Source organism: Salvelinus alpinus, chromosome 3, assembly GCF_045679555.1.
Source record: "Salvelinus alpinus chromosome 3, SLU_Salpinus.1, whole genome shotgun sequence".
NCBI classification, from domain to species: domain Eukaryota; kingdom Metazoa; phylum Chordata; class Actinopteri; order Salmoniformes; family Salmonidae; genus Salvelinus; species Salvelinus alpinus.
The window spans coordinates 51,021,577-51,035,039 of NC_092088.1; the positions used below are offsets into that span (position 1 = coordinate 51,021,577).

The window sequence follows — 13,463 nt, forward strand, 5'->3', positions numbered from 1 at the left end:
CCTGACGGCTTGAAAGACGTTTTGGACACTACAGTCGTGACCAAAGGTTTTGAGAATGACACAAATATTAATTTCCACAAAGTTTGCTGCTTCAGTGTCTTTAGATATTTTTGTCAGATGTTACTATGGAATAATGAAGTATAATAACAAGCATTTCATAAGTGTCAAAGGCTTTATTGACAATTACATGAAGTTGATTCAAAGAGTCAATATTTGCAGTATTGACCCATCTTTTTCAAGACCCCTGCAATCCGCCCTGGCATGCTGTCAATTAACTTCGGGGCCACATCCTGACTGATGGCAGCCCATTCTTGCATAATCAATGCTTGGAGTTTGTCAGAATTTGTTGGTTTTTGTTTGTCCACCCGCCTGTTGAGGATTGACCACAAGTTCTCAATGGGATTGAGGTCTGGGGAGTTTCCTGGCCATGGACCCAAATATCAATGTTTTGTTCCCCGAGCCACTTAGTTATCACTTTTGCCTTATGGCAAGGTGCTCCATCATGCTGGAAAAGGCATTGTTCATTACCAAACTGTTCCTGGTTGGTTGGGAGAAGTTGCTCTCGGAGGATGTGTTGGTACCATTCTTTATTCATGGCTGTGTTCTTAGGCAAAATTGTGAGTGAGCCCACTCCCTTGGCTGAGAAGCAACCCCACACATGAATGGTCTCAGGATGCTTTACTGTTGGCATGACACAGGACTGATGGTAGCGCTCACCTTGTCTTCTCCGGACAAGCTTTTTCCCGGATGCCCCAAACAATGGGAAAGCGGATTCATCAGAGAAAGTGACTTTAACCCAGTCCTCAGCCTAATCCCTGTACCTTTTCCAGAATATCAGTCTGTCCCTGATGTTTTTCCTGGAGAGAAGTGGCTTCTTTGCTGCCCTTCTTGACACCAGGCCATCCTCCAAAAGTCTTTGACTCACTGTGCGTGCAGATGCACTCACACCTGCCTGCTGCCATTCCTGAGCAAGCTCTGTACTGGTGGTGCCCCGATCCCGCAGCTGAATCAACTTTAGGAGACGGTCCTGGCGCTTGCTGGACTTTCTTGGGCGCCCTGAAGCCTTCTTCACAACAATTGAACCGCTCTCCTTGAAGTTCTAGATGATCCGATAAATGGTTGATTTAGGTGCAATCTTACTGGCAGCAATATCTTTGCCTGTGAAGCCCTTTTTGTGCAAAGCAATGATGACGGCACGTGTTTCCTTGCAGGTAACCATGGTTGACAGAGGAAGAACAATGATTCCAAGCACCACCCTCCTTTTGAAGCTTCCAGTCTGTTATTCGAACTCAATCAGCATGACAGAGTGATCTCCAGCCTTGTCCTCGTCAACACTCATAACACACACCTGTGTTAACGAGAGAATCACTGACATGATGTCAGCTGGTCCTTTTGTGGCAGGGCTGAAATGCAGTGGAAATGTTTTTTTGGGAATTCAGTTCATTTGCATGGCAAAGAGGGACTTTGCAATTAATTGCAATTCATCTGATCACTCTTCATAACATTCTGGAGTGTGTGCAAATTGCCATCATACAAACTGAGGCAGCAGACTTTGTGAAAATTGATATTTGTGTCATTCTCAAAACTTTTGGCCACGACTGTACAGTGAAAATGGTTAACTTTGTTAAAGCAAGGCCCCTGAACTCTCGTGTATTTTCTACATTATGCAATGATATGGGCAGCAACCATGTAACGCTTTTACAACATACAGAAGTGCGCTGGTTATCAAGGGGCAAAGTATTGACACGTAAAAAAAAAATGAGAGACAAGCTTAGTTTTCTTTACTGACCATAATTCTCACTTGTCTGACCGCTTGCATGATGACGAGTTTCTCACACGATTGGCCCATCTGGGTGATGTTTTTTATTGCCTGAATTACATTTACATTTAAGTCATTTAGCAGACGCTCTTATCCAGAGCGACTTACAAATTGGTGCATTCACCTTATGATATCCAGTGGAACAATCACTTTACAATAGTGCATCTAACTCTTTTAAGGGGGGGGGGGTTAGAAGGATTACTTTATCCTATCCTAGGTATTCCTTAAAGAGGTGGGGTTTCAGGTGTCTCTGGAAGGTGGTGATTGACTCCGCTGACCTGGCGTCGTGAGGGAGTTTGTTCCACCATTGGGGTGCCAGAGCAGCGAACAGTTTTGACTGGGCTGAGCGGGAACTGTACTTCCTCAGAGGTAGGGAGGCGAGCAGGCCAGAGGTGGATGAACGCAGTGCCCTTGTTTGGGTGTAGGGCCTGATCAGAGCCTGAAGGTACGGAGGTGCCGTTCCCCTCACAGCTCCGTAGGCAAGCACCATGGTCTTGTAGCGGATGCGATCTTCAACTGGAAGCCAGTGGAGAGAGCGGAGGAGCGGGGTGACATGAGAGTGATCTGAATGATCTGAATCTAGGATTACAGGGACTCTCCGCAACTATATTCAATATCCCTTTCATACCCTGCCTCCAGTCCATTTACCGATATCTGAACAAGAGAGCCTTATCGAAATTGCAACAAGCGGTTATGTGAAAATGTTATTTAATCAGAAGCCATTGCCAGATTTCTGGATAGGGCTGCGCTCAGAGTAACCTACCTTGGCATATCGCAGTGTTAAGACACTGATGTCTTTTGCAACCAAGTACTTAATTGAGAGTGGATTTTCGGCCCTCACCAGCATGAAATCTAAATAGAGGCACAGACTCTGTGTGGAAAATGATTTAAGACTGAGACTCTCTCCAATACAACCCAACATTGCAGAGTTATGTGCATCCTTTCAAGCACACCCTTCTCATTAACCTGTGGTGAGTTATTCACAATTTTTGATGAACAAATAAGGTTTTATATGTAAGAGGGCTAAATAAAGAGCAAAATGATAGATTATTATTATTTGTGCCCATTCTTATATGTAATAAATGTATTGTATAATGTGTGTGTGGCAGGCTTACAATGATGGCAAAAAACAACATTTGAGAGTGCGCTGACCCTGGTGCAATAGGGTACGCAGCTGGAGATTGAATGTTTGAAGGGGTACGGGACTATAAAAAGTTTGGGAACCACTGCGCTAGACCATCCATTTGGTTTGCAAATCAGTGTACCTGCGCAGCATCCGCTCAATTTTATGCCCACGAACGCATATGAAATTACCCAGCAGCCATTAAAAATAATAATAAATAAAAAAGTCTTCTGGTGGTTTAAATTTGCAGCCATGATGAATTTTTACTTCAATCAAATGAACATTTTTAATGACCTTTCTTTGCTATTCTGTCTTCTCAGGATATACATTGGGAGATGTCTCAGCACCTACTGATGCTGATGCTGCGTTCTGACACCAGTCACCCCTGTTGTGACTCATACAACTGGCATGCCTTCAAATGGGACAACTTCAGAATCATGGGAGAAGGGGTTGATGTAGCATTCTCCATTTTAGCTGATTGCCTCAAATCTTATCTTCTTCACCTTGGTGAATACTTTGTACTGCTTCTTTCTCCCAGAAATGCCTTGAATCAGGAACTGCTTGGTGCTGCCTTGTTCCTCGCAGTATTTAGAATGTTGTTTTATATTGATGGCTGCCAATCGGCATTCATGTTTATCTCATTTTCTTTTGCATGTCGAGTTTGTGGTTTGCCTGATTGTTATGCTCAAGGAATGATTCATGTGAATGAAAATTAATTGTGAAATATTTCCTTCACTAATTTTCTTTGAGAACTTGATCGCTTTGCTACTTACATTGTACTTTTTCAGTACTCATTTATGTTTGAGTTATTTAGCCGACACTCTTAGCCAGAATTCGGGTTAAGTGCCTTGCTCAAGGGCACATTGACAGATTTTTCACCTAGTCTCAGGATTTGAACCAGCAAAGGTCTTAACCGCTAGGCTACCTGCTGCATTTGAAATCATTCCATAATTTTCTCTGAACACTGCAACTTACTGAATAGTCATCTACAGTATACCATCAGACTCACTTCACCTGTTTAAATTAATGGAGGCATAATGCAGATGAACATGATTTTATTTTATTTAACTTTGGTCAACATAAACAAGTGAATACATTGCCACCATGTTAATTATTAAACAGAGAAATGCTTTATTACCAGTGTTCCTGTTTTTAATGTTGTAATCAGTACATATGTCAATTCAACCTTCATTTTTGCATTGATAACTTGGAAAACGAAGTATGCACTTTTGATCCCAATAAATGATTTAAGGGCACATGTAAGAGGCTTGTCGGAATGTCCTCTTACTACACGAAGAACTATCAACTTTCCATGTTTTGGAGGTAATCTGTATATCAATAGAGCTGTATGGTGTGCAGTACTCTTTCTCTGACTAATTATATACCTAGTGTTTTCACAGACAGCCACAAATAGCAGCAGTAATGAGAAATCTATAAAATAGAATTTAAAAATAATGCACATAAGGTTTGTAACACATTTGGGGACATAACCAGTAGCTGTCATTGATAGACGTAGGTATTAAGGCTGCAGATTCCCTTTGTCTTGCATCTCCTCCCATGAAGTTTCCAGCCTGTATCTTAAATGAGAGCAACACAAATAAATATCTCGACACTTGCACATGATCGGTCTCAAACGGTGGTTCTGAAACTTCGGAGTAGTTCCTTTGAAGATAGCTTGAGAGAACTACTCAAAAGACCGCAGTGACAGAATTTTTTTCCACCTCCACAACATAAAAACATGCAAAGCAATTAAGAACATGATTTAATACAGTTCTAAATATTAAAACACATAGCTGTAGTTTTAGTTACTTTTATTAAGTGGATGACACCATAAAGGTGTACTTGAATAGATACAGTCAGTGAGATTACCATGTCTGGGGGATAAATTGGGGATAGGAGGGAGTGGGTAGAGAAAAGAAAAAGGTCCACTTTCCAAATTCATGACCTGTTGCAAGTGCTTTGGCCTGAATGCATGGTCAATGGGGGAATGTTAACAGGTAGGCCTAAAACCCAGGAAATATCATGTTTTAGAAAGGCCCAAAAGAGGGTGTTATAACAATGACAAGAGGTCATTTTCAGGGCTTTCCATAGTTTGGTTGTTAGATTATGAAATAAAGGCTGAAAATGTCAACACAAACACCAATGTTCAAGAGTTTGACCTCTTGGGAGTGCCGTTCCATTGATTCAACATAAGGTGGGCTCTCAGGGTCCGATCTATGCCCTGGCACCGATTCACCCAAGGCAAAATCAACCTCTGACTCAAAATAAAAAACAGGCAGACCAATCAACCTCCTGCAGCAACAAAAGGAGAAAAGTGCCACCAAGAGGACGATAGGGCTGTTAGTTTCTGATACGAATAAACCACTAGGCTTAACTACGCAGGAACAGTAAAGCCTTGTCCTCAGGATGGAGCCCAATTCTTTTTTTAGTTGATCTTATCCTGGAAAATGTACAGGTTGTTGGTGGCCGCCACAGCGATTACATTTTCTTTGGGGTGCCAGGCGGTGTGCAGGATCTTCTTGTTGAAATCCAGGCTGTCCACACTAATTTCGTCTTTCTTCCTCTTGCCTCCAGTGGAGACTTTGCGGGGTTTGAGTGTGCCACGCGGTTTGCTGCTCTCCCTGGAGGCCTCCAGTGTAATGTCCTTCCTGGTGTTGCGGTCAAACATCCGGAAGAAGTTGTTGTAGGAGCCAGTCATGATTGCACTGAGAAATGAAAGAAATGAATAATTAAAACTTACATATTGGCAGAAAAGTTGTCCAAAGAACAACATAGTAGTTGCATATTGCCTTAAACAGAGAAAGTGCTCGGGTTTCTCACCTGTCGCTGCCGTTCCAGCAGCACTCAAACTTGTCGAAGATGCAGTCATTTTCATACAACGAACAGAGCTTGCTGCGAAGGTATTCGTGAACCTGGACGGGAGAACGTTGATTAGTGTATTTGGAAAAGAATTGCGTCTTTCCAACAATTTTCTTATACCCAACTCGATAATTGTGGGTAAGCAGACCACACTGAAAATGATGTTAGTTGTAGTGTTATCACTAGGAAGAGCAAGCTAGGTACCTTATAGTGATTGGGGGGAAAATGGATAGTTACATATCGTGATATTATTTTTTTTACAATTTTATTTTTGCACTAGTTGGTTGTACCTGCACCAAAACTTCAGTATTTGTCCTTCATAGCTTGTTCTTCATCTTATTTTTAAATAGGGAATTTATTTTTTAGCACTTTATTTTCATGACTGATCAAAACTCGTTTTCTCATGGCTCTCTCGTCTCTATGCAGCAGACATATGGTGAGAAATATGTTTGGAACATCGAATCGCAATACATATACAATCGTGAGAATTGCAATACATATCGTATTGGCACCTAAGTAACATGAAACATGGATTACCACTGATAACACTGCTACTCCTACTGCTCTCTCCTCGTCTGCCCACGTGTTCTCGCACACCCCGAGAGCTTCTGGTCAGCGGGGTGGTGGCACTGGGATCCTCATCTCTCCCAAGTGGACATTCTCTCTTTCTCCCCTGACCCATCTGTCTATCGCCTCCTTTGAATTCCATGCTGTCACAGTTACCAGCCCTTTCAAGCTTAACATCCTTATCATTTATCGCCCTCCAGGTTCCCTTGGAGAGTTCATCAATGAGCTTGACGCCCTGATAAGTTCCTTTCCTGAGGATGGCTCACCTCTCACAGTTCTGGGTGACTTTAACCTCCCCACGTCTACCTTTGACTCATTCCTCTCTGCCTCCTTCTTTCCACTCCTCTCCTCTTTTGACCTCACCCTCTCACCTTCCCCCCCTACTCACAAGGCAGGCAATACGCTTGACCTCATCTTTACTAGATGCTGTTCTTCCACTAATCTCATTGCAACTCCCCTCCAAGTCTCCGACCACTACCTTGTATCCTTTTCCCTCTCGCTCTCATCCAACACTTCCCACACTGCCCCTACTCGGATGGTATCGCGCCGTCCCAACCTTCGCTCTCTCTCCCCCGCTACTCTCTCCTCTTCCATCCTATCATCTCTTCCCTCTGCTCAAACCTTCTCCAACCTATCTCCTGATTCTGCCTCCTCAACCCTCCTCTCCTCCCTTTCTGCATCCTTTGACTCTCTATGTCCCCTATCCTCCAGGCCGGCTCGGTCCTCCCCTCCTGCTCCGTGGCTCGACGACTCATTGCGAGCTCACAGAACAGGGCTCCGGGCAGCCGAGCGGAAATGGAGGAAAACTCGCCTCCCTGCGGACCTGGCATCCTTTCACTCCCTCCTCTCTACATTCTCCTCTTCTGTCTCTGCTGCTAAAGCCAATTTCTACCACTCTAAATTCCAAGCATCTGCCTCTAACCCTAGGAAGCTCTTTGCCACCTTCTCCTCCCTCCTGAATCCTCCTCCCCCTCCTCCCTCTCTGCTGATGACTTCGTCAACCATTTTGAAAAGAAGGTCGACGACATCCGATCCTCGTTTGCTAAGTCAAACGACACCGCTGGTTCTGCTCACTGCCCTACCCTGTGCTTTGACCTCTTTCTCCCCTCTCTCTCCAGATGAAATCTCGCGTCTTGTGACGGCCGGCCGCCCAACAACCTGCCCGCTTGACCCTATCCCCTCCTCTCTTCTCCAGACCATTTCTGGAGACCTTCTCCCTTACCTCACCTCGCTCATCAACTCATCCTTGACCGCTGGCTACGTCCCTTCCGTCTTCAAGAGAGCGAGAGTTGCACCCCTTCTGAAAAAACCTACACTCGATCCCTCCGATGTCAACAACTACAGACCAGTATCCCTTCTTTCTTTTCTCTCCAAAACTCTTGAACGTGCCGTCCTTGGCCAGCTCTCCTGCTATCTCTCTCAGAATGACCTTCTTGATCCAAATCAGTCAGGTTTCAAGACTAGTCATTCAACTGAGACTGCTCTTCTCTGTGTCACGGAGGCGCTCCGCACTGCTAAAGCTAACTCTCTCTCCTCTGCTCTCATCCTTCTAGACCTATCGGCTGCCTTTGATACTGTGAACCATCAGATCCTCCTCTCCACCCTCTCCGAGCTGGGCATCTCCGGCGCGGCCCACGCTTGGATTGCGTCCTACCTGACAGGTCGCTCCTACCAGGTGGCGTGGCGAGAATCTGTCTCCGCACCACGTGCTCTCACCACTGGTGTCCCCCAGGGCTCTGTTCTAGGCCCTCTCCTATTCTCGCTATACACCAAGTCACTTGGCTCTGTCATATCCTCACATGGTCTCTCCTATCATTGCTATGCAGACGACACACAATTAATCTTCTCCTTTCCCCCCTCTGATAACCAGGTGGTGAATCGCATCTCTGCATGTCTGGCAGACATATCAGTGTGGATGACGGATCACCACCTCAAGCTGAACCTCGGCAAGACGGAGCTGCTCTTCCTCCCGGGGAAGGACTGCCCGTTCCATGATCTCGCCATCACGGTTGACAACTCCATTGTGTCCTCCTCCCAGAGTGCTAAGAACCTTGGCGTGATCCTGGACAACACCCTGTCGTTCTCAACTAACATCAAGGCGGTGACCCGTTCCTGTAGGTTCATGCTCTACAACATTCGCAGAGTACGACCCTGCCTCACGCAGGAAGCGGCGCAGGTCCTAATCCAGGCACTTGTCATCTCCCGTCTGGATTACTGCAACTCGCTGTTGGCTGGGCTCCCTGCCTGTGCCATTAAACCCCTACAACTCATCCAGAACGCCGCAGCCCGTCTGGTGTTCAACTTTCCCAAGTTCTCTCACGTCACCCCGCTCCTCCGCTCTCTCCACTGGCTTCCAGTTGAAGCTCGCATCCGCTACAAGACCATGGTGCTTGCCTACGGAGCTGTGAGGGGAACGGCACCTCCGTACCTTCAGGCTCTGATCAGGCCCTACACCCAAACAAGGGCACTGCGTTCATCCACCTCTGGCCTGCTCGCCTCCCTACCTCTGAGGAAGTACAGTTCCCGCTCAGCCCAGTCAAAACTGTTCGCTGCTCTGGCACCCCAATGGTGGAACAAACTCCCTCACGACGCCAGGTCAGCGGAGTCAATCACCACCTTCCGGAGACACCTGAAACCCCACCTCTTTAAGGAATACCTAGGATAGGATAAAGTAATCCTTCTAACCCCCCCCCCCCCTAAAAGAGTTAGATGCACTATTGTAAAGTGGTTGTTCCACTGGATATCATAAGGTGAATGCACCAATTTGTAAGTCGCTCTGGATAAGAGCGTCTGCTAAATGACTTAAATGTAAATGTGATATTGTATTGTGAGGTCCCTGATAATTCCCAGCCCTAGTACCTGATATGTCTCGACTGGCCTGCTCTCCATGTTGAGGTCCCACACCTTGACGGAGAGGTAGTCCCGTGTCATCATGTAGCGCCCGCTGTGACTGAACTTCACGTCAGAAATGGACGAGATGATCTCAGAGAAGAACGACCTGCTGCTTGGATCCTCAGGCTCCTCAAAGACTACAATCACAAACATGGAGAGAGATACTCAAAATGACAGACAATCAAAGCTCATTTATCTGTGAATGAACATCATTTAGAATGCAGAGAACAAGGCTCTACGGATACTCACACTTAGTGTGCCTATCGCAGAGTGCTGCTGCTCGCATGTCACAGAGGCGTATGGTGCCTTTGCTACTGCTGTACACAAATACATTGCATTGGTTTGGCTGGCACTCAGCAGCTGTGATCACCTCTGTCAGTTCCTCCATGTTGGCAGGCTTGATGTCTACAATGTCTGAGAACACACTGTTAAGGAAATTAACTGAAATGAGTCTAAAAGGATCATATAGGCTAATACAGGGCAGTTCGGACAAAGCTAACATTTGCATCTAAAAGCCATGATGCTGAAGACTTCAGGACAGATAACTTTTCAGACAAAGGATACTAAAGCTTCTGTCAGTGATTTCCAAGTGCCATAGGTTAATTCTTAGGTCATCAGCGGAGAGGTACGTTTGATGATCGCTATTTACAGAAATGGAATTAATATGATATGTATGAGCGTTGGCAAACACCCTCCGAGGACTTGCTTCTACCATGAGATCCATGGGCATCAGCACTGGTACCTATAAACACAGGACAGATTTATTCAGAGGTGGAAGCGATAAGCATGCTGCGCGTGTTTGTTCTTGTACAGTGTTTGCTGAAATCTTAAAGGTCAAGCAACATTAAACCAACCCGCAGGGAGGTAATTCTAAAGGGATCCCTGAGACGTCCGTCTTCGTCTTTCAAGTTGTAACCCTCAGCCCGCTTGTCTCGTTCACTGATTTTCCACAATTTGATCGTTTTATCTGTATAAAACAAAAACGTATATGTTCAGGCTGAAGACAACCTGACCAAAAGCTTAGTAGGTTCAAGCAAAAAGTTCTTACCATTTGTTGAGAGCAGAAAGTGAGCAGAGTTTTGTTGGGGTAACCATCTTATTTTGTTAATTTTTTCCTCGATTTCTAAACTTTTCAAGTAGTCAAATTCAGGTTCGTGACTCTGAAATGTGCTATAGACGTTGTATTCCCCTCGCAGGTGTGGTCTATTTTTACACTGAAAGAGAAAAGTAGATGTGCACTGCGTGTCAAACTTTGATATTAAACATGTATTATAATTTTCATAATTTCTTTCCATAACAACCTATCATAGCTGACTCCAAAATGTATGTCAGTAACCAGGTTTCCATCCAACCTTTTTATGCGAGTAAAGAACGACGGATAAAAAAAAAGTCATTACAGGTCTGACGAAAACAGCAAATTTGGCGGTCAATTTTCCAAACGTCAACAAAACAAAATACGCTAGACAAGGTGGGATCTTTGTGTCGGTATAATGTATTACGCAGGAAATGGAGGTGGAATCTGGCTATTTGGACAATAATAATCTCATGTAGCCTAGGCTATACCTGCACGGTATCTGCGAGCTGTAGAGCGCACGTGCCAATACCAGTGGACACATTCGCTATAAACGCAACTTTTTTGTGTGAAAAAAACATCAGTAGAGTTGAAAATGGGATGCAAACCGGTACATGGGAATTTAACCGCAAAAGTAATTTTTATGTGCACTACGTCATCACGCACAGCCTTTATCCGCAACAAGTCAATTTGATGGAATCATCTCTGTTGGGAAAATGCGGATTTAGAATATTTGCATGAAAATCTGTCGCCAATTGGATGGAAACTTAGCTAGTGTTTATGAAAATAAATGTAGTTGGTAATTATAAAATTCACCTCCTGTTCATGTTGAAATATGACAACTCTGCCTCCCTTGTCTCCAGTTGCTAGAAACTCTCCAGAATGGTTGAATTCAACCGTTGAGATGATATCAGCTGAAAGGAGGACATGTACCATAAAATCTGGATTCTGGAGCATGATTAAGTGTATAAGGGTTATCCTTATACATTTAAGGGTTATCCTTATACATTAGACACACATCAGCAAAATGACAACACCTGGTACAAAAAACAATCATGGTGAAACTTTCATGGGTGCACACTATGCAATGTAGTCGACAGAGCAGTTTGTACATTTCTACCTCTACTTTGAAAGAATCAAACACACAAATGTTACTCTCTCCCTATCAGAATGTATGCCGCGTTCAAAACAACTGGTAACTTGAAGAAAAAAAAACTAGCTACGACTGGGAAAATCATTTTGAACGGTCATCCAACACAGAATTCCAAGCCGGAAACTTTTTTTAGAGCTCTGACTTAAGGACCTGCAGATCACAGACGTAATGATTTGACCTTGTTTTTTTCCCTCCTAGTTCACAGTTGTCATAAAAGCACCAGTACTTTATCATACAATATATGCTCACAAACAAAGTGAGGGAAACACTCATAGTATCAGTAAATATATTAGAAGTGTTTATGAGAAATGTAAATTTTGTCAATCTGGGCCAGAATCACTTGGGGCATTTGTATTTCCAATGTGTGTATGTGACTATGTTCTGGGTGGATCTTCAGCAGGATTTGGGTAAAAGATTTGGTAGGGACATTCATCTGCAAGCTTGTGAGGTTCTTTTAGTTTTTTGATAAGATAATCCACTAACAAAAAGGTACAGATTCATTTGAATATAAGTCTTGCCAAATATTACATCCCATAACATTTATTTTAAAAAACAACAACATAATTTTCACTATTTTTCAAGGTAGATTTAAAGAATTACTTTACAACATTGAATACTATGCTCTGTAACAATAAGGCAATGAAATCAATTGATACACTAAGCTATTCAAATTTATTTGAATGTAAAAACCCTGTAGGTGTTTCTGTTCTTGTGTTTATCTGTTTGTGATGTTTTGTGTTAGAATTTTTAGGAAGGGCGCATAGATTTTTGTAACACATTTGTATGCTTCAAAATGTATAGAAATTCAATAAAAAACTAATTTAAAAAACGGTATACTTGCCATGTTCCCGACGCAGACCTTTGACGTCATTGACAAATCGCACCAACACTAGCTAACTTAATAACTACGCTAGCAAGATAACTCGTTAGTTTACGACAGGAGATTTATCTTACTAGCCTACAAAAATTACAATATCTAATACGTACTCTGACTGCCTAATTCGTATTATATGTTACATAAATGTGCGGGACATAAGTTACTGGGGACAGTTGTTTGGGTAGTTATACCGTTAGCTTGCTAATGCTAGCCGACCGTAGGCAAGAGAAGCCAGCTAAGGTAACGTTAGCTAGTTAGTTAGAAAAACAAACTCCGCGTTGCCCAGCAGTACTCCTTATATACATGCAGTGTCATGACATCTTTGTTCTTGAAAAGACAGTCAGTCAAAGGCGTAGTTGGCGGAAGTTAGCTAACAGTATCACATTTGAGCTCAAACGCTAACGTGTAGCTAGCTACCATTAGCTACTCACCTTCCGCAACATCTTCATCTATTGCCCCCTTCACTTGTGAGAAACACCACTGAAAATCATTTCCACCGGCAACTCCTGCATAACAACAATATTGGAATAATTAGCGCCAGTTCACCAACCCATTTAGTCAAATGATGTGTTGTCAGTTAACGTTAGCTAGCCTAGTTAAAACTTGCATTCAGGCCACACAGCAACGAGTGAGTGGTATGGGGACCCTTTCCTAGCTACAAAAGTAGCTTACCTGCCATTGTTTCATTTAGCAGAGTTTGATATTACTGAACACTGCTTATTCAACCAATGCAACTTGCGTGGGGTAAAAATAGTCAACATCCACAAGCAAGGTGAAGAGTCGGGATCAGATCACGGAAATCGTCTGTGATTTTTTTCCCATCCAAAATGGCGCACATTGCGTGACACAATGACGTTATTTCGACATGCCTCCAAGCATCTTTCAGGTATCTATCCAGACCCCCACCATCCATCAATCCATCCATCTTCTTTGATGAGGTTCAACAGCGGTTGGCATCCAATAAATGTTGCATTACCGCCACCAACTAGACACCTTTTACTTTGCTTATAAACCAACAAATACCCTACCATACTCATTAAAACCCACCACCCGACTCCACTAAATCTATTGAGTCATACCTCAGGCCAACAACCTGAAAGG

At 43.7% G+C, this 13,463-nt stretch overlaps 1 protein-coding gene across 1 annotated transcript; it reads right to left on the bottom strand.

Annotated features, from left to right (window-relative positions):
* Positions 1 to 3,980: 3,980 nt before the first annotated feature.
* Positions 3,981 to 13,227, bottom strand: LOC139570901 (serine/threonine-protein phosphatase 2A 55 kDa regulatory subunit B delta isoform-like). The gene is made up of 10 exons (XM_071393213.1): positions 13,035 to 13,227; positions 12,794 to 12,868; positions 11,149 to 11,246; positions 10,309 to 10,474; positions 10,115 to 10,227; positions 9,825 to 10,002; positions 9,510 to 9,674; positions 9,228 to 9,397; positions 5,763 to 5,854; positions 3,981 to 5,647 (listed from the first exon to the last, which is right to left on the bottom strand). The coding sequence occupies exons 1-10, from the start codon at positions 13,039 to 13,041 to the stop codon at positions 5,368 to 5,370; spliced, it is 1,344 nt and encodes a 447-aa protein (XP_071249314.1). The 5' UTR covers positions 13,042 to 13,227; the 3' UTR covers positions 3,981 to 5,367.
* Positions 13,228 to 13,463: the final 236 nt, after the last annotated feature.